The sequence below is a fragment of the Lotus japonicus genome, chromosome 1, assembly GCF_012489685.1.
Source record: "Lotus japonicus ecotype B-129 chromosome 1, LjGifu_v1.2".
Taxonomy (NCBI): domain Eukaryota; kingdom Viridiplantae; phylum Streptophyta; class Magnoliopsida; order Fabales; family Fabaceae; genus Lotus; species Lotus japonicus.
The window spans coordinates 124687790-124712526 of NC_080041.1; the positions used below are offsets into that span (position 1 = coordinate 124687790).

Below are 24737 nucleotides of genomic sequence, written 5' to 3' on the forward strand. Positions count from 1 at the left end.
TAAACTAGAAATGGACTAAAGTATAGGTTACCATAATTTTCTAACATGTGTATTCAACAGCAACCGCATTGACTTGATGACGCTTATAAGCCTATTTTTCAATAAATAGAGTATCCTTGCACGGATTTTTTTGTTACAAAATAAATAAGACTAAGTAATTAAAATATAAAATTGTCAAGAATTAAAATTCTAATGATAACCAGGTACCAGAGGGCTACGTTAAACAAAGGCTCAGCTATCCAACAAGAAGAACATACTTCTCATCAGCCAAATCGACAACCAAAAATAAGTCACCAGTCAGCAAGAAAAGAACACAATGACCCATTACAGTCTATGAAACTGAGAAATTCTGAAGAACTTCCAATCCCAAAAGAAAAAAGAGAAAAACTAGAATTTAACAACAGAAAATTGAAAGATGGTGTTAAAATCCTAGTTATTTTAATGACACAGCATTATCCGACATTTGAATGAACAAAGGCTTTGGTGCTTTGCCCCGTATTATCCCCAGATGCGTTAAATGCGCAAACCCGCTTCACCATGGTAAAACAAATAACACAATCATATCAAGGAGCAAGTTTAGATGCAAAAAAACTATCTTGCATTTATATATTTTGAACATTGTAATTTCTTTTTTCTTTTTTTTTTTTTTGTTACAGTAATTTCTTTTTCTGAGTACAAAACAAAAAAAAAAAAGAGCACAAAATTTGTTTGAACGCTCTAGAGACTAGTTAGAGGCAATAAATTTGAAATGGGATCAAGATTTGGTGTATGCAGAGTGAACCTGGGTACCTTTATAGCTTCTGACTACACCAAAGCTTCAAAGCTATAGGGGTAAAGCATTAATCATGCTCCTGCATAAATGGAACAAGTTCAATCAATTACAACCAATAATTTAAATACTCCTTCAATAAACATACATTCCATTCACAATTCACAAACATCAGATCTTATGCCTTACTGTATTGGTGATATTGGACATTGGGTTCTCTGATAAACATCTTGCGTGAACAATGGGGCCTACGTTTCTACTTTTCATCTCAAGTTTGCTATCTGAATTGTTCAGGTAAACACCCCCTTTGAACATCCACTGGTCCTTTTCCTGACAGTACACATCTTCAAATAGCTCGCCACAAAATACGCACAAGCACTGGTTTTCATCTGCTAGAACCATAGTATCCCATTGACTACCGTCGGTCTTTTTGTCATGTACATCTACAGAATCAGTAGACTCATTCTCTGATTGATATTCAGACTTGCAAGCAATCCAGTCATTTGAGTTTGCATACCATCTTCTTGATGCCAAAATTAGACCATTTTGTTCTTTCTCTCTTGTGGCATGCCACTCCAAATGTCTATTAAACTGTTCTTGCTGTTTAAGCCTAACACCACAAATTCTGCAATGATGCGGGAGATCATCCAATAATTCCCTGATCACATGTGGATGCATTTCTCGAATTACATCAGGTTTAAAATCAAAGCCAATAAGATCTTTAACTTCTACGCTAGTTGATTGAGATGCTTTTGCAGCATCATCTACATCATCTCTGGAAGATAGTTCCGGGACAACTGCAGAACTTGTAACTGAAGGAACTAGCAAAGAACTACTGGTGGCAATGTTTTCAGTTTGGTCCTCTGATCGCACCAACAGGTCACTTGGTACTATAGTTGCTGACTTTGTTTTTGCTGATATCAAACCTTTTGCGACTAATGAGTTTAAAAGGTTTTCAATTGGATTCAAGGCATTCTTATTGGTGGTATTTGAGCTCAAAACTGAGGCATTGTTCACATTAGAGGAAACTGGTTGAGTAGAACCCCTTTGTGGTTGACCAGCCTTTCTTTGAGGTATTGATGTGGTAGGGGAAGGACCACCTGACCTAGCAGGCCGAACCACTGATTGAGATGGAAGACTCCTTCCATCCAGACAACTTGTAGCAGGAAGACTACTGGCAGTTGATTTGTTGGGGATGATTCCAGTCTTCACAGATGCAGCTGAAAGACTATTTGTGGTTGACTTCGCTGACGTTTCACTGGCTAAAGAAACTTTAGATTGGGGTGCCTTCTTAGTTTTAAGAGTAACATCAGTGCGAGGAGTTACAGAAGATAGTGGACCATGCATGTCCTGGTCCTGTGATTTTCGCAAGTTACCAACCTTAACATTGTGAGGAAGGGCAGGGGAGGGATTATATTGGCTTCCCAAAAATTGAGATGTTTTAGGAATCGGAGGATAATCTTGCTCAGCCAAATTTCGCACTGAATGAGGGAGGTGTGTGCTTACAGACAGTGATGGAGACTGGGTTCTCAAAGGTGACTGTCCGGAAGGAGATTCAGCTCCCCCAGAATCAAATTGCGGATGTCCCATACTTTTGGCCACTCCTGTCGTTGCATTCGGCATAAAAGACCGATTCCTCATCTTTACAGCTGACGAATTTATATTTCCAGGTAAGCCACCAAGGGTGGAAACAGATCCTTCAGAGTGACCTGGCTTCAGATTCAACTTATCCCTTGAGTACGGCTTCTGCAATTGCCATGATAATGATGACTGGCCCCCAAATGCAGGTAGTTGTTTCTTACCAGTAGATATTTCTCTATCAACCTTTTCCCCAAAAGGGTGTGATTTGGATGTGAATAGGTGATCTTCACCTTTCTGCATGTGGGGAAAAAATCAGTCAAGTAGATCAGATAAAACATGTATGTAACATTAATAATGCAGAATGGAGGGATGGAATTTAAGATCATAGAATTAATTTATGATGCGTCTACAATTTGGGAATTAGGGTTTAAAGTGCAATTGACCCTTTATTTTACCAAGCTTACCAGATTTTCATCATCAGCCATCCAGGGGTCTGCCCTCAAGTTGCTAGAGACATTGCGTCCTTTATCAGTCAAACCAGAGTTCATCTCATCCCACATGAACTCCTCTTCCTCAGAATCTTTCCAGTTACCAGACATCACATTGCTACGTAAGTCAGTTATCGCTTGTGTTGACTGATGATGTGCATCTTTGTTCATGGACTTCGGTGCTTCATGATTCGATAAACTATGCTTTAGACTGAATCCATTTCTTTGACTAGATAATGTCTCTGCAACACCACCAATGAGCCTATTTTCATTTCTTCCAACCCCTGAGCCTGACTTACTTGAAATACCTGAACTATATTCATTGCCTCCAAAGGGTCCACCAATACTCCTTTCAGGATCAGAGTCATTAAATGCATCTCTATGCACTAGCTGATTATTCTGCAATATACACCATTATATAACATTAAAATAACTGAGAGAATCAAGTCAATCAACAGTATAAGGAAAAGAAAAATTACTTCACATACATGCATATTAACCCTAGGATCCCGCCATGGCCGTCTGGCAGCTAAAGCTCTATCTGGCCTCTCTGACTCCTCATTTGAGTAAAGAGCTCCAGCCATATCATTAACTCCTCCTTTAGTCTTCATAGCGTGAAAAAGGACATTACAAAAGTATTAAGTACTGGATATAGAAAATAAAAAGGCATGTATAACTAACTGAAATGACAAGATATCTATTGCAATAACTTATCACATTTTAAAGGCATACATTGTATGGATTAGCTGCAAAATCAACCATAAGTATTGTGGACCAGAAGGCCGTTTTTTGAATTGTGGTTCAAATTTTAAGATACAGTAACAGTGATAACAAAAATCTAAAATATATATGTTGTTATGAAGCACTGAAGCAGTATTCAAATTTCAAAGATATTTTGCATTAAAAGCTAACAAGATTATAAGCACATATACCATTTGTCAAACCACAAAAAGAATCACAAAACCTAGAATATACTCATAGAAGAAGAAATATTAAGATAGTTCATGATTAAGGATAATAAAGAAGTTTAAATTAGTTTACTGAAAAGTTCAACTTCAAAATAGTTAAATACAATTTGTGCAAGAAAAGTTTTGGTTTTCAAAAAGCAAAATTGAAGATAAAATGTTTATGCCAATGACATATCTTCCAGTCCTGTTCCATCACCCAAGGAACACATGACTGCACATTCCAGTTCATCACAAAAAAAAAGTATCTGCAACACTTTCCAATCTTGACCTATCTCAATCAAATTCAACATTTGAAATCTTTAAAGGATTAGTTTTAGGTGCATCCATTTCACCTACCGTGCTGGATTGCTGTAGATGCTGCCTTTCGAAATACTCGGGATTCACATGGATGCTACGAGTGAAGCCAAGTTCCTTCTCAATTATCAGAAGGGTCTGAAGAGGAAAGACTTCATTCCAAGTTCTAAAAAGACGTCTCATATTAGACTGGACAGAAGGATCAACCTGTCTGTATGCCTTGCAGAATACCTATAATGTAAACGAGCAATTGGCAAGTACCTAGTTAAAAATAGGTGTAAAATTAGAAAACATATCACACACGGAAAATGTAAAGGGAAAAACTGTATCCATTCCATAATAGTTAAATGATTCTCTTTAAACGAAATTGCAACGATTCTTGAAATATCATAAACAACTGAAATTGAAACAGTGCAGTGTAAAAATTTCATGACTTCACATTTCGCAATCTGAAATTTTCATCATGGACCATTCAACAATTACACCAAAATAAAGGCCTGTGCATCAATAAAAGATACAGATAAAAGATCTCTGACCTCAGGTAGCCTGGCAGTGAAGTATCTTTTATAATCCCGCCCGATATTCTTAACAATACTGTCTAAGAGATAAAGCGATGGTAGCTTCTGTTCTATTGGAACCTGGAAAGTTATAAACACAATTTGATGAAACATGACCAAAATGAGGAAAGACACAAATGAGCAAAAAGCTAGAAGTTCCACAAACCCAAGAAAACAACAGAAACCAATAATATATATATTTCAATTAGAAGTTAGCATCACATTTTTGGACTTCATTGTTAATTGAGATAAGACCCATTAAGTGCTCATTTATTTTCCCACATCCTACATAATAAACTCGCATCCGCGTAGATTCTCAATTCCCCTCCGCATATAAAATTTGCAAACAAATTCGAGAAAACACTAGCAGAATTATCTAGCAAAAAGAAAAGTTATTTCCCTTCTCTTTGCAACCCCAATTGGAAATTAGCTTCTACTTTTCTTTATTTTACAAATTCTTGACAGATGCAATGAAATAAGATTGATAATAAATGTATTTTCTTCTATTCAACATTCACATTCATTCATAAACCTTTTTACATGATACACTATTTCCAATTTATCAATATTTACACTGGCATAGCAATAGCATAACAAGAATCATTCTAAATGACACACTGTAAACTGAGGTTCACCTCTAGAATGTGATCACAAATAGTCCCAGCAATTGACTTCGCAGCAGGTAAATTCTCTTCAGCAATTATAGTCAAATTAGTAATTATCAGCTTATGGTTAGAAGTGAGATCACCCAGAGCAGTCTTATACTGAGCCACAAGCTCTTGATGCGGCAGCGGCTGAGGGTGGTACTCGCCGTCGTCACCGCCGCCGCCGCCATCAGGGTGTCGGCCATTAAACGCAGATGATGATCCCGTTTGCCGGTGAGGAAACTTCGAACCGCCGTTGGGATCTCCGGTTAACCTGGGTTTCTTGGCGGCCGGAAGTCTGGATCGATCGAAAGATCTACGCGTGTTGTCCATGTCGAATTTAGAAATAGAATGAATCTGAAAAAACCCTAATCCTAATCTTAATGCGAAAGTGGAGAGAAAAAAATAAAAAAAAAACTGTGATTCAAAATTGTACAATTGAATTGATAAACCCTAATTTCAATTCTAATGAAAAAATAAAAAAGAGTGAGAAGATTGAAAGAGGGATGAAGAAAAAAAGAGGGGTTTTGATTGTTATATAAAGAAGGCTGCGCCTGCTATAGGGATGGATCACGTGTGCACCACCCCATCTCAATTGAACTGTGTCACCTTTTTTTGGGGTCAAACTGTGACGTTTTTAAAATAAAAGTTTTTTTTCTTTCTCTTTTTAGTAGTTTTGACAATACTTATTTTTTCCCTAACCAAAGTATTCATACATTCACCCGGTAACGTAAATCTGTAATAAAAGTTGTTAATTAAACCTCCAATCTATGAAAAATCTCATTATATCTTTTTATAGCATCTTAAAATACCTTAGTCTTATATTATAGTAATTAAAGCAATATATATAATTGCTTCAAAAAAAAAGTAATATATATTATTTTTTTATTGATTTGTTTTCTTATTTAATTAGAATTAGAATTATGAGTATTAATTCGTTTTCTTATTTAACATGAATCTTTTATACATTAGAAAGATAAATCATCCCCTTTTGCTGTTTTTTCCCAATTCTTTATTTTTTAAATTACATTATCCAGAGATTGATTCATGGATCTTCTCATCTCAACTCATATGTCTCACAGCTCTTACCACTTAAACTATCATTCAGGAACTTGTTTATCATGAATTAAAAGTCTATCAAAACTATCAATGTGAGTAAATATTTTATCTTTTAATTAATCAATCAATAAACTAATTATTCACAATGTAAGGTCTAATGCATTTCCCTTCTCTCTTCTTTGTCCTCATCCAATGGCAGCAAGAAGCACAGTCAGAAAGAGATGAATTGCATTGTCAAACTGCAGAGTTTGATTCTCTGCGCGCACCTTCACTATAATGAGGAGACTGATCAATTGAAACTGGTCTTAATTCTGGTATTTCATAAGAGATGGTTGTATTCCTTAGAAGAATCTGATATTCCTGTTAGGGGTTGATTGCATGTAGACCAATTGTGGAACTTTGGTAACTTTCCTGGTACCTTTGATTGCTTTGAAATAGATAACTCCCTCCTTCTAGCAATAGGCTTCTTCTTCTTCAAAAGAAAAATAAAAAGATACAGTCAGGTTTAGCATAATGAGAAAAGTCACAACTTCTCGTGAATTTAATTTAGTTGCATAACTGTGGAAGTTGTGGGGAAAATAGGATTATTTTTGTTTTCCATCTTTCTAGATCATCAACCCCTTCAAAACGCAAAATAGAGAGGTATGTTAGAATACCTCAATATTTTTGAATACCTCAAAATGTCCAAACCAACAAGCCACTTGGTATACCAGCGACTTCTAATCCCACAAAAGTGTATTTAGTTGAGATGTTTTTTGTCACCAGCGATATGAGTGAGGCCCAAATCTGATTTTGGAATCATTGTGGGCTGGGATCGGAAAGATGAATATATGCATTTGGAGTTAATATTACAGCTATAATTCACAACGGTCTATTCACTAACCTACTTTTTTTTTCCAATATGTCAATATGAAGTGGAAAAGAAGAAAAAAATGAAAAAATAACTTTTTTTTTTATTTGTTTGATTGTAAAACGAAGACATGGGAACTGCCAAGTTTACCATACGTTGTCAAAATTTGAACCAAGTCAAGACAGCAGCAACTACCAAGTTTCCACCTTGACAAATAATGGCATCGGGTTGCCAGCAACTAAAAGATCACCATTACAAGTGATTTCCAATGGCTAAATTGCTAAAAACAAGTGCATTCTTACCTATGCACTTTAGAGTAGAACTTCCTCATAAAAGCCTCTAATTTGGAACTCCTTTGGCGCGGTTCAAGTCATGGCAATGTCAGGGTGGATCCTCTACCAGATCATCAAGCAACTGAGAGTTACCAATTTGGCCATACAGCACATACAAAGCAAATGAATACTGATAGCTAGCCTTATTTGTAGAAAGGATGATTCAGCCCCCATAAGCAAGGAGACTTATTGAAGGAAGGGAACACGAAGAACAAGCCCAAAACAAAATACAGGAATAAATTGCGATTAAAGACTCTTATCATTAAGTGTATATAATTACAAGGGTTATAATTTTACATACAAAAATATGGATGAAAAAATTTACACATTTTTTACGAAATCATAGGGTCACCTAATCGAATTTTTTTTCTAAATAATGCAAAAAATATTTTTAATTAGCAAAAAGGGTACTAAAAACAATATTTAGCAAGATGGGGTACTTTGTTGGGTTCCGCAATTAATGTTGCGAATTGAGAGTCTGAAAAAGTAAAAGCTGATTGGGAAATGATGGGTGAATGATGGGTTGCAGGGTGATTGGAAAATAATTGCCTTATGATTTTGGCCGTGTGTGGGAGCCGCATGTTTTCTTGCGAGTCCAACTTGAGATGCATGGGGAAGGGCCACGTGCTGACTGACTGACTCGAGGAGGAAGGGCCACGTGCTGACTGATTGACTCGAGGAGGACACATTGATGGGGAGTGGGAGCCGCATGTTTTATTGCGAGACCAACTTTTCAGGGTGAATGATGGCACAATGATTCAGGTGATATGGGGCAGGGTGGCAGGGTGGCAGGGGAACAAGACAGGACCCGTGAGTCTGGCTGCATGGGGAAGGAACGTGGCAGCTCTGATTTGACCATGGAACCGCAATAAATGTTGCGAATTGTAGTGTTTTGTGGCGGTCTCCAACCCCTACAAATAGACCGCCACTCTCCCAACTCCCTCAACTCCAACTCCCAAATCTCTTAACTCTCACAACTTTCTCCCAACTCTCGACCAATTTTCTCTCAACTCTCAACGTGTTAATTTCTTTGAACTCTCCCCCCTCAAAATAAAGGTATTTTCTCTACTCTTTCAACCTTTACTTTGAAATATTTTTTTAATGGTTTTGTTAATAATGATATAAGTAAATGACTAGTTTTCATATGTGACTTGATTATTATTACTAACTATATTGTATAACTTTTATTAATTATTAGCATTAAGTTTTGTTACTTAAATTATTTTAGAATTATTATCATTAAGTTTTGTTACTTAAATTATTTTAGAATTATTATCATTAAGTTTTATTAAATTATTTTAGAATTATTATCATTAAATTTTATTAACTATCATCTTTTATTCATTATGTTCAATAGGTATTGTAAATGGCCGACCAAGAAGTGGTCAAATTGGGTCCGAGGAATGATAGTGTGTTGTATTTGCAAAAAGATGGCAAACATGTGTCTGTTGGTGCGTGGAACCAAATAAATAGAATTCTGAAAGTGAGAAAATATCGGGATTTTCGAGATTTTATTCCCGCTGAAATTGTAGGCCACCTTCGTCAAGCCGGATTTTACGAAGCTGCCTTAGCTGGGTCTCTGAAACTTGACAAAGTTTTAATATCAGCTATGGTGGAGCGATGGAGGCCTGAGACACACACGTTTCATATGCCGTTCGGAGAGTGTACTATCACTCTGCAAGATGTTGCTGTTCATCTTGGCTTACCCATTGATGGGAATCCTGTCACCGGAGTTACTTGGTGTGATTGGTCTGAGCTTGTAGAGGACTTGCTCGGAGTGGTGCCACCCGCCAGTGCTATCAAAGGAGGTGGCTTGAAGTTGGTTTGGCTGGCTGAGCAATTTAATTTTCATAATCTAGCCGGTGCCGACCCGATACAACTTATGTATGCTGCAAGAGCATTCATCTTGCGACTAATTGGTACTTTCTTACTTTGTGACCACACCGGTTCACATGTCCCTCTTAGATATCTCATTCTCTTACGAGACTTTGAGGAGACCGCAAAGTATAGTTGGGGTTCAGCCGTACTAGCACTTCTCTATCATGAGTTGTGTTATGCAACTGGTGCTTCACGTACAGAGATTGGCGGCTGTGCTTATTTGATACAAGTGTGGGCATGGCTAAGGATTCCAGGAATCGGCCCGGATCCACCGAGGTTGCACCGTGGCCTCCCACTCGCGGCAAGGTATGCACATAATTTAAATAATAAATTTCGTTGTTAATTTCATGTCCTTAAATTCAAACATTACGGTTCATTCATTTTTTATATATTAAACAGATGGAGGGACCCGGATCCGGAAAAACCAATAAAGTGGGCAAAGAAGCAAATCGAGTGGTGGCGCACCAAACTAGACGATTTGAGTTCTAATGACGTGAGTAGCTTGTCGGACTTTGCTTATCTTTATTTTCATTTAAATTCTTATCCTTCTTGTGTATGTAGTTTGTGTGGAAGCCGTACTCTGATCGTGTTCTCAATGGGCTTCCGGAACGTTGTCGAGAAAACATGCATTTATGGAGAACTGTGGTGCCAATGGTACTCTATCACATTTCAGAGTGGCATCAACCGGATCGAGTTATGCAACAATTCGGGATGTTTCAACCTGTACCGGATGCACCGTCTCAACTTAATGAAATGCATGATATTTCTCTAAAAGGGAAGGAAAAGCAGGATTGGGTACATAACATGCGTGGTTTTATACAGCTGTGGTCGGAGAGGCACCAGAGGTTGGCTAACCAACCCGAGACTAATACTCTTGTTGGGCCAAATGATGAGTACATGATTTGGTACGACAAGTATTCCGTTCGTTGGTTGACGCGTGCGGCTGCAACAAGGGGGCAAATGGTTATTATTTTTAAATTGTTGTGTTATTTTTACTTCTGTATTCATATATGTGCGTAACATCCTCACTCTGTTATTAATAATGTAGGCTATGCGCGTTCAGCATGTATGGTATGGACTGACACCTGAAGGTCGCCCACTATACACGGATCATGACCTTCAGAACCAAGCTGCTCGTTGCCTTACACTTTGCCATGCAAGTGACAGGATATCTCATCCCGCTGCATCGGTTCCTAGCTTTCCTATGGAGTTTACACACGCAACCACAAATGACATACCGCCGACTGGAAAAGAAGAAGGGGAAGGTCTTGGAAGACGGCGAGAATCTCAGATTCCCGAACATGTTATTATTCAGGGGGGAACACTACCACCTCCACATGGACAGTACTCATTGTACCCCCTTGATCTGAATGAGACATACCGACCATACTATTATGGGGCGGGGTCATCTGGGGTTCATGATGATCAGGAAGAGACAGCGATGCAGATGCCCGAGACTCAAACAATGTATGGATCTCAGCCATATACTCCCTCGGCACAATTTGATGGATCCATGTCTCAGCCATATATACCAACACCGCATTTTGACAGTTCACAATCTCAGCCATATGTGCCGGCACCGCCTTTTGATGGATCACACTCTCAACAATTTGTGTCATCAACAAATTTTGTTGGTGAACAGTCATTTGCCGGGTCACAACATGGCTATGACAACTTTCAGACACCGCCAGTGCATATGCAGGACGTTAGTCCAGATACTTGGAATCCAATGGGTGACTGGGATGGTGTTGCAATTCGTGAATTGCTGGATCCTCCTCGACCGCAATTCTGGCAAGATATAGACCCTTCGCAGCTCCAGCAGACACAGGCTAACTTCCAACTGGACTTGAACCGTGCAGCTGCAGGGGGAGACCCAGATAGGCCATACCGGGATGCAAGAGACCGTCCTTATCCTAATTGTCGAAATTGTTAATTTGTTGTATCATTTACTTATAATTAGTGAATTTAAAGTTGGTGTGTAATATATTTTAGACTTTTAAGTTTGGGTTTATATATATATATATATATATATAATATATATAGTTTATATATATATAATATATATAGTTTTTATATATATACGAGTATTATATAGTTTATAATAAAAAATTAGTTTATACATTAAACTTTTAGTTTATATATATATGTATATAGTATACGAGTATATAATAATACTATACTATTAAATTCTTTCTTTCTTGTTTTGATATGTACTAGCATCCAATTCATATTAAGTTAGAAACAATAGTAATGAGCCAATGTTTAAGCTCTAACATAATTATTTCTCACATGCATTTGGACTACACTTCAAGCTTACACACAGTGATTAATTTAAGAGCTTGCACAATTAAAGCAACATAATTATCTTTGTAGTGACACTGATCTCCGACTCGGCTGAGATTGATTCTCCCTTAAGTCCATCTCATTTCTTATACGGGTAGACCTTGGACGACCCTTCTTCCGTATTTTGGCAGGATCTGGAGCAATTCTAGGCCCAGCTCTGGGCGGCATGTTCAGATCATTCCCAATGGGGTACCACTGTCCTGAATACGCATCCACAATGTTCTGAATCGTATAAACAGGGTCCACATATTGAAGATAGTCTAAACTCTGGTTGGCGCACGCGGCGATCACATGTGAACAAGGATATTTGAACGTCTGGAAGCGCCCACATTCGCAAGTTCTTTCATCTAAGTTCAGTCGCCACGTATAACCACTGCGATGGTTCTGCTGGTTGAATCCCTCCTCTACTTCGAACCTGGACCTATCTATGCTATACGTCCGCACAATGTGAGACTGGGCAATCGTCACATGAAGGTGGACGTCATCTTCTTGTGGTCTTGAGAAGTCATCGCATTTAAGCACGTATGCGAACCCCCCATTTGGATATGATCCATTTACCAATTTTCTTGGATAGATGTGCCCTTATCCTCCACGGGCAGCCATCTACGGATTTCTGACACTTTGCAGTAAAGTACTCTGGCTTGGATTCACTCATCTTATAAGTTTGATTTAGTCTAAAACAATAGTGTAACAAGGCATCCTGTACAGCACGCTTGTTTTCAAAAATCAACCCTTTACATAAGTCATCACCTAGCTTCCATGATCCATTCACATCCGTTTCAGAATAAAAATCAGTTTCTTCATCTGGGTGATCCCAGTTAATATATGTATAATGCGAAGAAGCACTCCAGAATGGGGCCGTGTTTGGGTGGCCTATAAAATTATAGAAATATATCAAGTACCATATATTTATAAAAAACAACGCTTGATGAGATATGTTGATTGTACATACCTTGAGTTTCAACATTGACATTCACTGGTGCCGCAGGTTGATCAGCAGGATGAGGTGCCATCCGAGGCTGAGGATTAGCGTGTCGGTCTCCCTCATCGTCTGTGTCAGACTCGTCACCTCCTTCTTGCATTCTTTCATCTTCATTGTGGTCATCGTCTGAAGGAATGACTTCACCGTCCACATTATCATTGTCAAGGCGGTAGTCATAATCATCGCCCAAATTAACTGCGACATCCGAAGGAACGACGATATTGGTCTCTTCAATACTCATAACGCTAAAAGGCACAGTATATGGTTCTGCAAGAAGCTCCTCATCAACAACATGTCTACCACCGTCTTCAGTGGGTCTCGGTTGAGTAGACGACAGATACGTCGGCACTGACATTGATGAACTTCCAGCTTCAGTAACTTCAACATACTGCTCTAGCTGAACCATATATGACTGCTGACTAAATGCATCCATCATGACTTGAACATCAACATTATCAACTATCTCAAAATGCGTAAAAAAAATGGGATTCGGTGTCGTCATAAATCTAGAGCTGACTCTAGAAATCATCTGGTTCCTTTGCAGCTTCAACCTTTCGTGGATTTTCTTCTTCAAACGGTCGAAGGTAATGTTTCGCTTCAGATGCATGGACCTTCTCCGACCTTCGAATATGGCACCTTGGTCGCCATGGACAACCCTGCCATCGTAATACACAAAAGTAATAACTTGATCCATTGCAAAGGTTTTTTTCGTTACAGAAACGTTCTGAAATGCAGGAGATTGAAGTTTTGAAAATATTGAAGTGTATTTTTCGTAGAAGAAAGTTATGAGGCTCAGGAGTTAACTTATAGTGTTTTGAATTCGCAAAAATAATTGAGAATCCAGTGAATCTCGCTTATTTTGTCATTTTGTATATCCTGGATTCGCAAAAAAAATTGAGCATTCAATCTTAGCCATTCCTTTCCCTCCATGTCAGTACTGCCACCTGAAAAGCACTTGAATTCGCAGGTAAAGTCGCGACACCAATAACGTGCAACCTGCCACCCTGCCACCCTGCCACCATCATTGACCATCATTCCAACTACATGGAAAACGCAAGAAAACTTGCGAATCCAATAACGTGCAACCTGCCACCCTGACATGGAAAACGCAAGAAAACTTGCGAATCCCACCATCATAAAGCAATGATTTCCCCAATCACCCTGCACCTCCCAACGCAGTCAGACCTTTTTCAGAATAATAGATGGAAACGCAACAAAACTCGCGAATCCCACTAAAAGTACCCCATCTTGCTAAATAAATTTTTTCGTGCCCCTTTTTGCTAATTAAAAAACTTTTTTGCATTATTTAGAAAAAAAATTCCACCTAATCAAACAATATTCTGTTGGAATACAGAGGGAGTATCCTTGCTTTCTGTGGAAAATAGTATCCTCTATCCGAATTAAATATACAACAGTGCCTCTGCAAACAAACAAAAACACACAATAGTTTGATCACAACAGCTAAGGCATCCACTAACTTTTACACACAACAACCATCAAGATAAAAGAACATTGACCAAAAAAAAGGACAAAGAACATTGATAACATAAAGCCTCCTTAAGTCCTTAACTAAACCGGTTATTGTACACATAAAAGTAAATAAATAAATAAAACAAAAAAAGCCTCCTAATTTTGATTGAGTTACAACTGCATTTCATCATATTATTAACAGAATAATAAGGAAAAATATGTAAATAACCTATCCAATCATAGGGTTTTGCGCTAAAAAACCCCATGTTATTAGAGTAAACTGTAGCATCGCGGCTTCACTGTCTCTGCCTACTGTACTGCCTAGTGTATCAGTGTATGTATCTCTATAAAACCATTCATGTATTTTACTGATTAGCTTAAACTTTTGATATAGCTCAATGGCGACAACAACAATAATAACTAGAAGAAGATCACGCCTCAAATGGAAAATTGGTAACCATTCCCATTACCACAAAACATAGCAAGAAGTTTAGAAAAAAAAACTACATCCAAGACAGATTTAATGCTATGCAAGGTCATTATGGAATATGGTACGCACCTGGGACTACTAAAAACAGTGTATTCCTGTTAGACGTCAAAACTAATAAAACCTTGTAATATGTGCAGGAATAACAGCTAGGACTCCAATCAGTTAAGGTTTTTTTTGATAGGCACTCCAATCAGTTAAGTAATAGCGTGCTTGGATGACTATGTTGAGGTATTGGGGGTTTGAGCAATTCTTTCAAAGTATCCATAATACTTGAAAAAGAAGGGCGTTTCCAAGGCTCGCTGCAGCAAACAATGGATATAAATAAAATTTATATAGAATATTGAAGCAGAATACAAATGAAAGATGCATCTTTACTCACTCGGCCCAGCAGACCTCAATTATTGAGGCTAATTGGGGATTCAAATCATGAGGTATATCGAGTCTTTTTCCCTTAAAGCCAACAGCCGCCACAACCTACAAAACATAATGAATTTTTTAAGAATGAAATAATACAGAAGTCCCACATCTAATACATTAGTGATAGCATGATAGTCCAAGTAGGAAAAAAGATGAATACAAATTCAATCAAAATGGAATTATATGTCAATGACAGACCACCATGAAATAGAAGAACACTCCAAAACCCACACTCAGGCACACCTCCAACATTATATCTGTTATCGTTGGCTAGTTCAATACATGCTTCAACCAATATACATTTCTTGTAATCATTTCTGAACTCTATTACCAACGGCATATATTATCTTGATGTTATACTCGAGTCATCAGATTTCAAAGAGTCTTTCACAAAAATCAAAGCAACAAAATCATTCTAGAAATTTAAGAACAATCATGCAACGTATCGAAGTTATAAGACAAACCTGAGCTGGATTCAAATTACCCCATGGCTGTTTCAATGTCGCAATCTCCCACAAGATAACGCCAAAGCTGTAGACATCTGACTTCTCATTGGATGGCTCATCGCGAAGAACTTCTGGAGCCATCCACTCAGGCTAGCAGAGAAAACGGAGAACAAGTCAATACGTAATAATAAAAAATACGTCCAACATATAGGATGTTAAAAACAGATATCTTTGTGTGTGGGTGTATGTGTGTTATGGAAGTACTTACAGTTCCAGCAGCTGACTTGGATGAGAGAAATGTATTTGCTTTTAGTCGAGAAAGCCCAAAATCACAAACCTAATGGGAAGGTACAAGTAAATTAGTATACTTTTAAAATTCATAATTCCCCATTGATCCATTAAAGTCCAAGGAAACAGACCATCACTACCTCCCAGAAAACAAAATTAACTAAGAAACTGCACATATGGTTTACATATTAAATTGAATTTCACCAAAATGGCAAAATGTGAATCAAGCCAAGCCAAGCCCAGCTAATTAGCTGAATGCTGAAATTTCTGTCAACTATGATAACGTAGACCAAGTTTTGCAAAAACGTTCTATCTTCCACCAGTTCACAAAAAAGTTCAAATGTATGATTGCTAAACAGTGTCATTCAACATAGACTTAGTACTTTCATCCTAGCTACACCCAAAATGATGTGAATTTCAATGCCTTAATAAAGGCCAGCGAAGGTTCAGCGGACTTTGTGAGTGCTAGAGAAGTGTAACCAATTGACTATTTGAGGGCTAAGGCTGACCAATGGATTAAATGAAACTCTGGCAACAATTTATCATTATGAAAAAAACTCATTCTTACCTTGACAGTAAATTTCTTGTCAACAAGAAGGTTTGGAGATTTCAGATCTCTATGAACAATGGGAGGATTATGTTTATGAAGATAATTCATCCCTTTAGCCTGTACAGGAAAATGACAAATACTTATCCAATGGATATGAAGCTTTTGACATTATGCTAATTAAAAAAAAAGAACCAGAAAAAATAATCATTTTCTGAATATTTACCACATCAAAAGCCATGTTAAGCCTACGCCTCTCATCCAACATCTCTTTTGCGCCAGGTTTATGCAACAGCCTATATAAGCTACCCCTGCATTTAGTTCAACCAAACCCTTCAGATCTCAAGGGTAATATCCTATAGCCATGAAAAGACTTCCCTCTTAAAGAGGGGAAGGTCAAAGAACTGGAAGAGGAGATATTGGGAAACCTTGACAAATATTCTGTGACAATTGATAAATTAGGAGGCTTAGTGACTGCACCCATGAATAAAACAATGTTTGGATGCCGCAAGCATTTCATTATTGCAACCTAGCGAAAGAAGGGGAAATACATTTCAAATCAACAGGAAGCAATACCTAAAGTACAACTGCTGTTTTTATCTGACTAAATACTTTTGATCGTACCTCCCTCAAGAATTCATTGAAGCGTTCAGCAAAAAGGTCTTGCTCCATCAGAATTTTCACAGCAACCTCCTGCAGTAAATAACATTTTGAAGGATGTAAATAAGACAAGTACACACACACAAGCAACAAGCAAGTAGATAGAGTGACATAAATACATAAAACATTAAATGTTAAGCATTTCTTCAGCTTCAAACTTAATGAAGCAACACGCACCCAAACAAAAAAATGAAGAAAACAAATATTTGTTCTAAATCAAAATACTAATAAAACACAGAAAAATTGAAATGATTTGCAAAAGCACATGGACAGAGCTTCAGTTAATAGCAAAACACACACACACACACACACTGACACACATGTATGCAATGTTGCAAAACAAAGGCTTCATTTTTTACTCAAAATAAAATAGCAAGGGAAATGGCTCAATGAAAAAAAATTATTTGCATAAACTCTCAAACATTTGCACAAACGTTTATGCTATAAGATAAGCTTAAATAGGCTCTTCCGAACGAAGCCTAAGTGCTTATTGAAATACGCACTTAATTAAGATGTATACCCAAATGCACCCTTAACTAGGTTTATAAATAGACCTTCAGTGTTTTAGACCCTTATATTGGACTTTCTTCAATCAAAGAGTATCTAAGATTTGAGCTTGAGGAATACTTGGTTCTATAAGAGTACTGTACTCTAGGTTTATTAGGGAAGGACCATGCCAATAGGAGCAACCTTGGATTGTCCTACATCACATTCACATATCAATATGCCAACTACATCTATGATTCAGTAGAGTTTGGTAGATACATTGACAATGATGCTGAAGAAACAATGAAAATAGACAAGCCAAGAATAAACAAAGGTAAGTTAATCTTATTTTATGCAGCACCAGTGAAAGAAAAAGGAGATCAGTGAAAGGACAAGAAGTGGCTTACCGAGCCATTCCAGTCAGCATGATGTACAGTTCCAAAAGAACCTGAAAATATAATTGAGCCAAATTAAATGATTATTGATTCTAAATTTGTTAATCTTTCCACAAGGAGCATGAAAGCTAGCAATAAGGCTTAATTTTTACTATTAAGTCATATTAACTTCAGTTCATTTGGTGATAACTTTGAAGCTCTCTGGTGTATTTGATTGGCAAAAATACTTGTTTCATAGATGCATTGTTATCTCCCATCATTGCTCAATTCTCCACTCCTATAACTTGCTGTCACATGTCTATTCTGTCACACTCTACTACTGTTTCCTAACTTACTCATAACAGAGTTCCTACTCTCATTAAAAATAGTAATTTCCAATGGCCCAACACTCTCCAACCCACTCTCCTTTTTCTTTCTTCTCTTATACATGTACCCAAGGCCCATCATTATCCTACTGCTATTATGCAATAGGATAGTTGAAATGACTTTTCCTTGGAACTCTGAACAATCACTTTATTAACAGAAGCTCCAAGTCAGACACGCATAGTGATTGGAGAGATTTTTTAATTAATAATAATAAGCTTGTCTTTTGTAATTTTCCTCTCTTTTATTATTCTCCTTTTTAATTTAACCTGGCCTGGGCTTTCTCATGATGTTTCCCTTCTAAATCCCCCCAACACCAACCAACCAAAAAAAGTCTGTAAACAATATACGATTTATAAAAAAGCACACATACCTGATCCTATTCTTTCTTTTAACACAAGATCACTCCAAGGTATGTCCAGATCTTCCATATCAAAGGTAAACTCTCTAATAGGTATGCTAGGAATCAGTTGACTTCCTTCAATATACCTTCCACCCCCAATAATATCCACATGGATATTTGTTTGCGCTAATGGGATTTTAATATCTCTATGAACAGGACGGTTATGCTTTAGAGGCAAGAGATCCTTGCCCACAGTTGTCTGTTCAACGATGTTCTGAGGAAGGCCCCCTGATTTAAATGTTTCAGCGCCTTGATCATGTGGGCTTGAATGATTATCTTGTGGATGCAGTGAACTTCTGCCACTATTATTTGGAATTGGCCCAGGGGTCCTGTCCCTGCACTTCCCATCATATTGTTCTGGAATGGAGAATTCAAAATTTCCATCAATGACAGGTCGTGTAGTGTAAAATTCAGGTTATCCCATACTTGCACCCAGTTCAAAAATAAAATTACTTAGAAATACATCGTTGCACCAGATTGAACAACTGCAAGTAAAATTACAATATAAATCTCCTACATAAACATCTATACAAGCCTCATACCTTTTAGCATGATTTTAGAATTTAGACGTAGTTTGGGTCACTAGTTAATCTAACATCAAACCAATCACTCGTTATCTTATATATATTTTTACAGATACACTATAATGTATGATTCAAGTTCATTCTGTAAAGAAAATAAATGACATGTGTAGCTCCTTTCGCCACAAAAACTAAACAGGAATTTGATAAAAGATTCAATAGACCTGACCGGTTAAATTGGATTCTTTCCAATTACAAATCAAGAAATCAACTCAAGCATCCACAATAATAAACTTGGATCATCGTTGAGCTCAAACATCACAGTGCAGAACCAAACTCTTTATTGTTTTTACTAAGCAATCAATAATTTCTGAGCGTGAAAAGCAATGGTTGTCAAATAATTACACCCAACTTAAACAAGAAGCAAAAATACAGATAGGCCCCATATAATTAAGTAAATTTTAAATTATTAAAAAGTTATAAAACAGCAGGGTGGGGGGATTTAATTCAGTCAAAATGAGAAGGCGGTAAGTCTGTACTCAATATTTAAGTCCATAGTTAATACGGAAGTTAGACAAATTAATTATGAAGAGTTTGCCAAGAGGACATGATTCCATTCAGTAAAATTTAAATAAATAGAAGATTTCGAGTATGATAAGCCCATATTTACATTTAGAGTATCAGACATTAAATAGGAAGCATGAATATCACCTGCAGAAGCAGTATCAAAGACAAGCTCAAGAGACAGACAATCTGAGAAATACTGTTTGGCCAGTGACCTGAAATCAATGGTAGGTCCAACGGGCTTAATTCTTGGAAAGCGCAAGGGTGAAGAAAATGAGATGGAAGATGGACCATTGAGCAAGGAATCAGGCTCACATAAGCAACCCGGCTTCCCAACTAGATCAACCATATATTCCCTGAAAATATAGGGTGCCAGCTTGAAGTGTTAATAAACAGAGTGTCAACCACAAGGCCACAGTGCATTCATAATTTTACACTATTCATTGGCCAGAGCTCATGAAAAACTCTTTAAATCGCATTCCTACTTGTAAATCAAGAAGCAAATGTTCTTAGCAACAAACTACATACTTGTCAAGCCCAAATCGAACAAGACATGAGGAGGCATCGTCTCTTGAGCAATATTTACAACCCTTCGCAATTCGACATGGTAGATCAATGGTATCAGCTAGTACCTGAAGATATGGTGTATAAAGCATGTCATATCAAAAACAATATAAAGACAGTAACTTGATCTAAAGATTAAACATTGAATAAATTAAACACTATTCTCCTAACTCCTAAGAGTTGCTTAAGCCTTAAAGTACACTTCCCTACTTTTATTCTTTTTTATTTTAAAAACTACTCCGCCCCCCCCCCCCCTTCCCATGAGATGAAATGTGTCACTCATTTAGTCCATTTTAAAGAACAAACACCTTAGCAGAGGTTCGCAACTATGAATGAGTCTCCCAAGGACTATTTTCCTTTCTCTACAGCTTTTGGTGTTACTTGCAACTAATTTTGAAATCCAATTATGAATTTTTTAGGACTTTAGATCCAAAGATGTTTTAAAATCCTATATTATCAGTTTTGGAACTTCACCCAGAATCTTTATTTCATCGTCTGAAGTCTAACAATTGATAGCAAAGGTTCAAAACTAGTTGCTCGTGATGTTGAGAATTACAAATAGTAAAAATAATGTCCCTATGAAGTTTGTTTATATTCAAATGGGCGGGAACCAGATCTAGCCAATGTCCAGGGTGGCTCAAAGTTCTCAAGGAGATCCTTGTCCTCTGCCCAATTCACTAAGATCTTCGAATCAACCCTTATCGAAAAGCACGGCAGAGGAGAGGGTAATTTTTTTAAAATGATGGGGGAGGACAAAGTAATTTAAGCATTTCTCAAGGGACAAGTATAATTTTACCCAAAAAAGAAACAATTTAGTCAAGCTGTAAAATCAAAGGCTTAAACACCATGTCGAAGTGGAGTCTTACTTTGAATAGTATAGCACGATGACTGCATAGTCCAATAGATAGACTGCCGATTGGGACTGCAACAGATCCTAAGCAATCTTTGAGATCATTAATGCACTCTCTCCATATGGGAAAAATGCCATCTTCCCCAACAGAAGCTGAACCCCTTGTTACAGCAATAAAACAGAGTTAGACTGGCAGTCTGGCACGTAAGCTAAGTAGTTCACAGTCAACAATGCCAGGGAAACTCACCCCATGTAATTGCAAACCAGCTTGGCAAGATGTTCTACAACTTCTTCGGCGGTTCTGCAGGTAAAAGAAATGTTATGTACCCTATTTTGGAGGTCTTTTAAGCTTGAATCACTATGTCTGTCCACCAAAACTACTTCAACTGAAGAACCATAAGAGGGATTTATTGATTTTAGTGTCTCAATTGATGGAATTCGGCCACTTTCCTGCACATCAGCGCACACGGTCCATACATAGGGATCCATCCCATGAATTACATAAAAGCCATCAGGAATTTTGTCGAAGTATAATAGGCAGCCGTTGACCTGGTGAACATTAATAACCAGACAAAATATCATCAATTGTATGCCTACCAATAAGTGAAACAAGTCTATCAAGATGAAGCTACTTCTAGTTTTGTCCCTAAACTTTCTGTAAAATTAGAGTTGATTAATTTAAAAGACACTTTGTAAAATTAAGGGAAATTAATTTAAAATAAATAGTAGGAACACAATAAAGAGGTGTTGGGTATATTTTTCCTCTTAACTTCAATTCACGCAACAACATAACAAACATGTTTTAAGTAGCTTCTTCCCTTGAAAAACGATAATTATGCCTCCCGGAAGAATATTCCTCTAACAAGACAATGCCAATTCAGTGGCCTACGATAATGCCAAAATATCAAAACACAGGTTTTCATGATTTGCTCCAGTCCTTAAACATGTGCACTTTTCAATAAATACGCATAAGTCACCCACAAATAACTCAAATATATTGAACATGTTTTCAAGATTTTCTCAACTCCTCAAAACAGATTATTATCCCAAAAATAAGTATCATGCAATAAAAAAGTGGGAAAAGAACTTAAGAACAAGCAAAATAAGTTTCCAAAACCACGGTGAAACATAATAACAGGATAATCTGCCCACATTACCAAAATCACAATGAATTTGGAACAACTTAGAGTAAATTATCACAATTCAAGAAGGTAGCTTTTCTCCCATTAGTGCCATGAGAAATGTAATGAGTAACGACTAGTTCATAACTTTTTCCAATGAGCATGCAGAAAGAAAAAACTCGATATCCTTGAATTAGAAATATAATAGAAAATCATTGATGTGTCTTCAGTCTTCACCCTATAGCTTAAGCTTTTGGAATAGGTTGTTTGTAACATCTTGTTAACAAACCTGCACATTTTCAATGTCCAACTCCGTCTTTTGTAACTAAGGAAACACAACAGAATGAGCTTGAAAATGCTTACTCCTAATGATCTAAAAAAATCTAGATAACCATATACAAAATCAACATTTCATGCAAGCACATCATGATATCAATCATAGAACAACTGCATCTTCATGTGACAAAGCTACAAAACATTTAATTTGGCATATAAACCCTCACAAACTGTCATCACAATAACCTGAGCCACAGTCAACAACATACCCAGAACCTATGCGACACTGCCTCAGCCGTGCACAACGGCGATGACCTCAAAGCGGATTCATCCGGACCAGGATCAAGAAAATTGGGATCACCGGCACGCGTAGCCTCCGACGAAAGCCGAAGCGCTAAAGCCAGCTGCAACTGGTAACTCTCCTCCGTCTGCTGCGCCCAGCTCCTACCATAGGACCCACCGATCCTCGCCAGAAACTTGGCTCTGACCTCACTCCCACCAACAGCACCATCGTGCGCGTAGGCAAACGCGTCGATCTCGCTGGCAGCAGCGGTTGAAAGCGTCGGAGCGTAAAACTCGCCGGAGAGAGAGCTCTCGCCGAAACTACTCCCGCTGGAGTGGCGCTGAAGGCCGAGCGAGGGGAAGATGTTCCCGATCCGCCTGTGATCGGAGAGGGAGTCCCAGTCAAAGGCGGCCCTGTCGAACTTGGTTTTGCCGTCGCCGGAGGAAGAATCGATGAGTGGTGGCGTACCGGCGAAGTGGTCGTCGGGAATTTGACTGACGAGTGAGTAGTTGGATCTTCGTGCGGGCATTTCCATGGACGATGTGGTGGTGATTGTCAAAACCCTAAAACCTGTCGTCAACCATTGCTAGCTGTGAATGTGAATGTGAATGTGGATCTTTCTTCTTCTTGTTCTTCTTTATCTTTTCTCTGTAGAAGAAGATGATTTTTTATTGCATTTAGTGGCGAAATAGTTATGCTTCGTTGAAGTACTTTTTAGCGGTTTGGTAACGATTTCAGTGGGTGACGAAACGAAACCGGTTCTTTTCGTTCACGCTTTGAGTCACAAGGGTCTCATTTGACATTTGTCACCACCCCTTTTTGATGATTTTGTTGATTTGACCATACCCTTCTTTGAACCGTACGAGCACGTTTTCTGTCAACCACCCCCCCCCCCCGCGCTTACGACTCTATACCCAAACCCAAGCTCTGCCCCCGTCCTTCCTTTGTATTCCTCGGTAAGCGTACCGTGGGAGCATGGGGGGGTGATCTCTGCTTTTGACTGATAGAAAGCAACTCTCTTTTGTCCCTCCTGACCGAAGTTGAAAAGATTAACTTTATGCCACTTTGTACACTTAAGTGTAGGCACCTTCTTTAAACGTGCTAAGTTGTGGAAGAGAGGTGTCAGGGGAATCGATGCTCTCAGCTGAAACAGGGCTTGAAACCTTCGAAAAACCTTTATGCAACTGGAGTGTCTTACTAAGGAGTTGAAGAAATATGTATACTGTACTCACATAGGATTTCTATATTGTCGGTTTTTATGTTGAGAAATTTACTCATTGTGAACAAGAGAGTCGCAAGAATGTATGTGCTTCACATATGATTCTTAGATTGTCGGATTTTAGGTTGAGAAATTTACTCGTTGTGAACAAAAAGAGTCGAAAGAAATGAAGAGAGATTAAACATATTTATGTGAGAATCATAACTCGTAGTGAAGGAGTTTCAGGCTAAGTAGTTAGAATTTATACAAGAATTTCAAATTTATTCTCGTAGGCAATCATGTTGGTGGGTATTCATAAGGGATTCAAGAAACCACCTAAGATAGAACCGTATATGTTGGATAAACATATCCTATCGAGCATGTGGGCACCTTCATCACGTCCATGTCGTTCGCTAGAGATGTAAATGCACTGGTTTGCAGAATGTTCATGTTAACTTTAAGAAAATGTGCACTGCGTTAGTTCTAATTTCTTCCTCCTCGTTATGTACTTCTCTAGTTGATTTGATTGGTGATATCATTGGCCATGTCTGCATAAAGTTATTTAATCATGTTACTGACTCAAACCTCAGTAGTATTACCTTTTTTGTTATCATATCCTATCCTATACATATTTATTTGAAGAAAAAAAA

The 24737-nt window shown here is 37.8% G+C and overlaps 2 protein-coding genes across 18 annotated transcripts; both read right to left on the reverse strand.

Moving 5' to 3' along the window:
• Positions 1-68: 68 nt before the first annotated feature.
• LOC130730237 (polyadenylation and cleavage factor homolog 4-like) lies at positions 69-5825 on the reverse strand. 5 transcript variants are annotated; one of them, XM_057582186.1, is made up of 8 exons: positions 5293-5825; positions 4637-4738; positions 4143-4331; positions 3327-3443; positions 2815-3237; positions 954-2644; positions 790-851; positions 69-530 (listed from the first exon to the last, which is right to left on the reverse strand). In XM_057582186.1, exons 1-7 carry the CDS (start codon positions 5632-5634, stop codon positions 824-826), a joined length of 2892 nt encoding a protein of 963 aa, XP_057438169.1. In that variant the 5' UTR covers positions 5635-5825; the 3' UTR covers positions 69-530; positions 790-823. The 5 variants fall into 5 exon arrangements, 4 of the variants coding, with proteins under 4 accessions (XP_057438169.1, XP_057438168.1, XP_057438170.1 ...); XR_009016271.1 differs by having other exon boundaries at positions 71-530; positions 959-2644; positions 5293-5824; XM_057582185.1 differs by lacking the exon at positions 69-530 and having other exon boundaries at positions 576-851.
• A 579-nt stretch (positions 5826-6404) lies between these two features.
• Positions 6405-23762, reverse strand: LOC130730238 (serine/threonine-protein kinase CTR1-like). Of its 13 annotated transcripts, none has more exons than XR_009016281.1 (18): positions 22876-23762; positions 21457-21758; positions 21226-21370; positions 20324-20427; positions 19943-20151; positions 18681-19067; positions 17957-17997; positions 17028-17096; positions 16832-16932; positions 16630-16714; positions 16425-16523; positions 15837-15905; positions 15587-15718; positions 15085-15179; positions 14775-15004; positions 7513-7605; positions 7035-7168; positions 6405-6832 (listed from the first exon to the last, which is right to left on the reverse strand). XR_009016281.1 is itself a non-coding variant. In XM_057582190.1 (15 exons), the coding sequence occupies exons 1-15, from the start codon at positions 23422-23424 to the stop codon at positions 14896-14898; spliced, it is 2496 nt and encodes an 831-aa protein (XP_057438173.1). In that variant the 5' UTR covers positions 23425-23762; the 3' UTR covers positions 14659-14895. The 13 variants fall into 13 exon arrangements, 1 of the variants encoding a protein (XP_057438173.1); XR_009016280.1 differs by having other exon boundaries at positions 7017-7168; XR_009016277.1 differs by lacking the exons at positions 7035-7168; positions 7513-7605 and adding exons at positions 12716-13401; positions 14070-14165.
• Between the last annotated feature and the right edge of the window lie 975 nt (positions 23763-24737).

What these genes read in the sequence shown, in the direction of transcription:
- LOC130730238 (XM_057582190.1), bottom strand. Translation starts at nt 23,424, where the DNA reads ATGGAAATGCCCGCACGAAGATCCAACTACTCACTCGTCAGTCAAATT. An exon ending in AAAAGAAAGAATAGGATCAG is followed by an intron (nt 17,998 to 18,680) that starts GTATGTGTGCTT and finishes TTATATTTTCAG; the next exon opens with GTTCTTTTGGAACTGTACAT. An exon ending in ATTGAGGTCTGCTGGGCCGA is followed by an intron (nt 15,005 to 15,084) that starts GTGAGTAAAGAT and finishes TGTTTGCTGCAG; the next exon opens with CGAGCCTTGGAAACGCCCTT.
- LOC130730237 (XM_057582186.1), bottom strand. Translation starts at nt 5,634, where the DNA reads ATGGACAACACGCGTAGATCTTTCGATCGATCCAGACTTCCGGCCGCC. An exon ending in TCACTGCCAGGCTACCTGAG is followed by an intron (nt 4,332 to 4,636) that starts GTCAGAGATCTT and finishes TTTACATTATAG; the next exon opens with GTATTCTGCAAGGCATACAG. An exon ending in ATCCTAGGGTTAATATGCAT is followed by an intron (nt 3,238 to 3,326) that starts GTATGTGAAGTA and finishes TGTATATTGCAG; the next exon opens with AATAATCAGCTAGTGCATAG.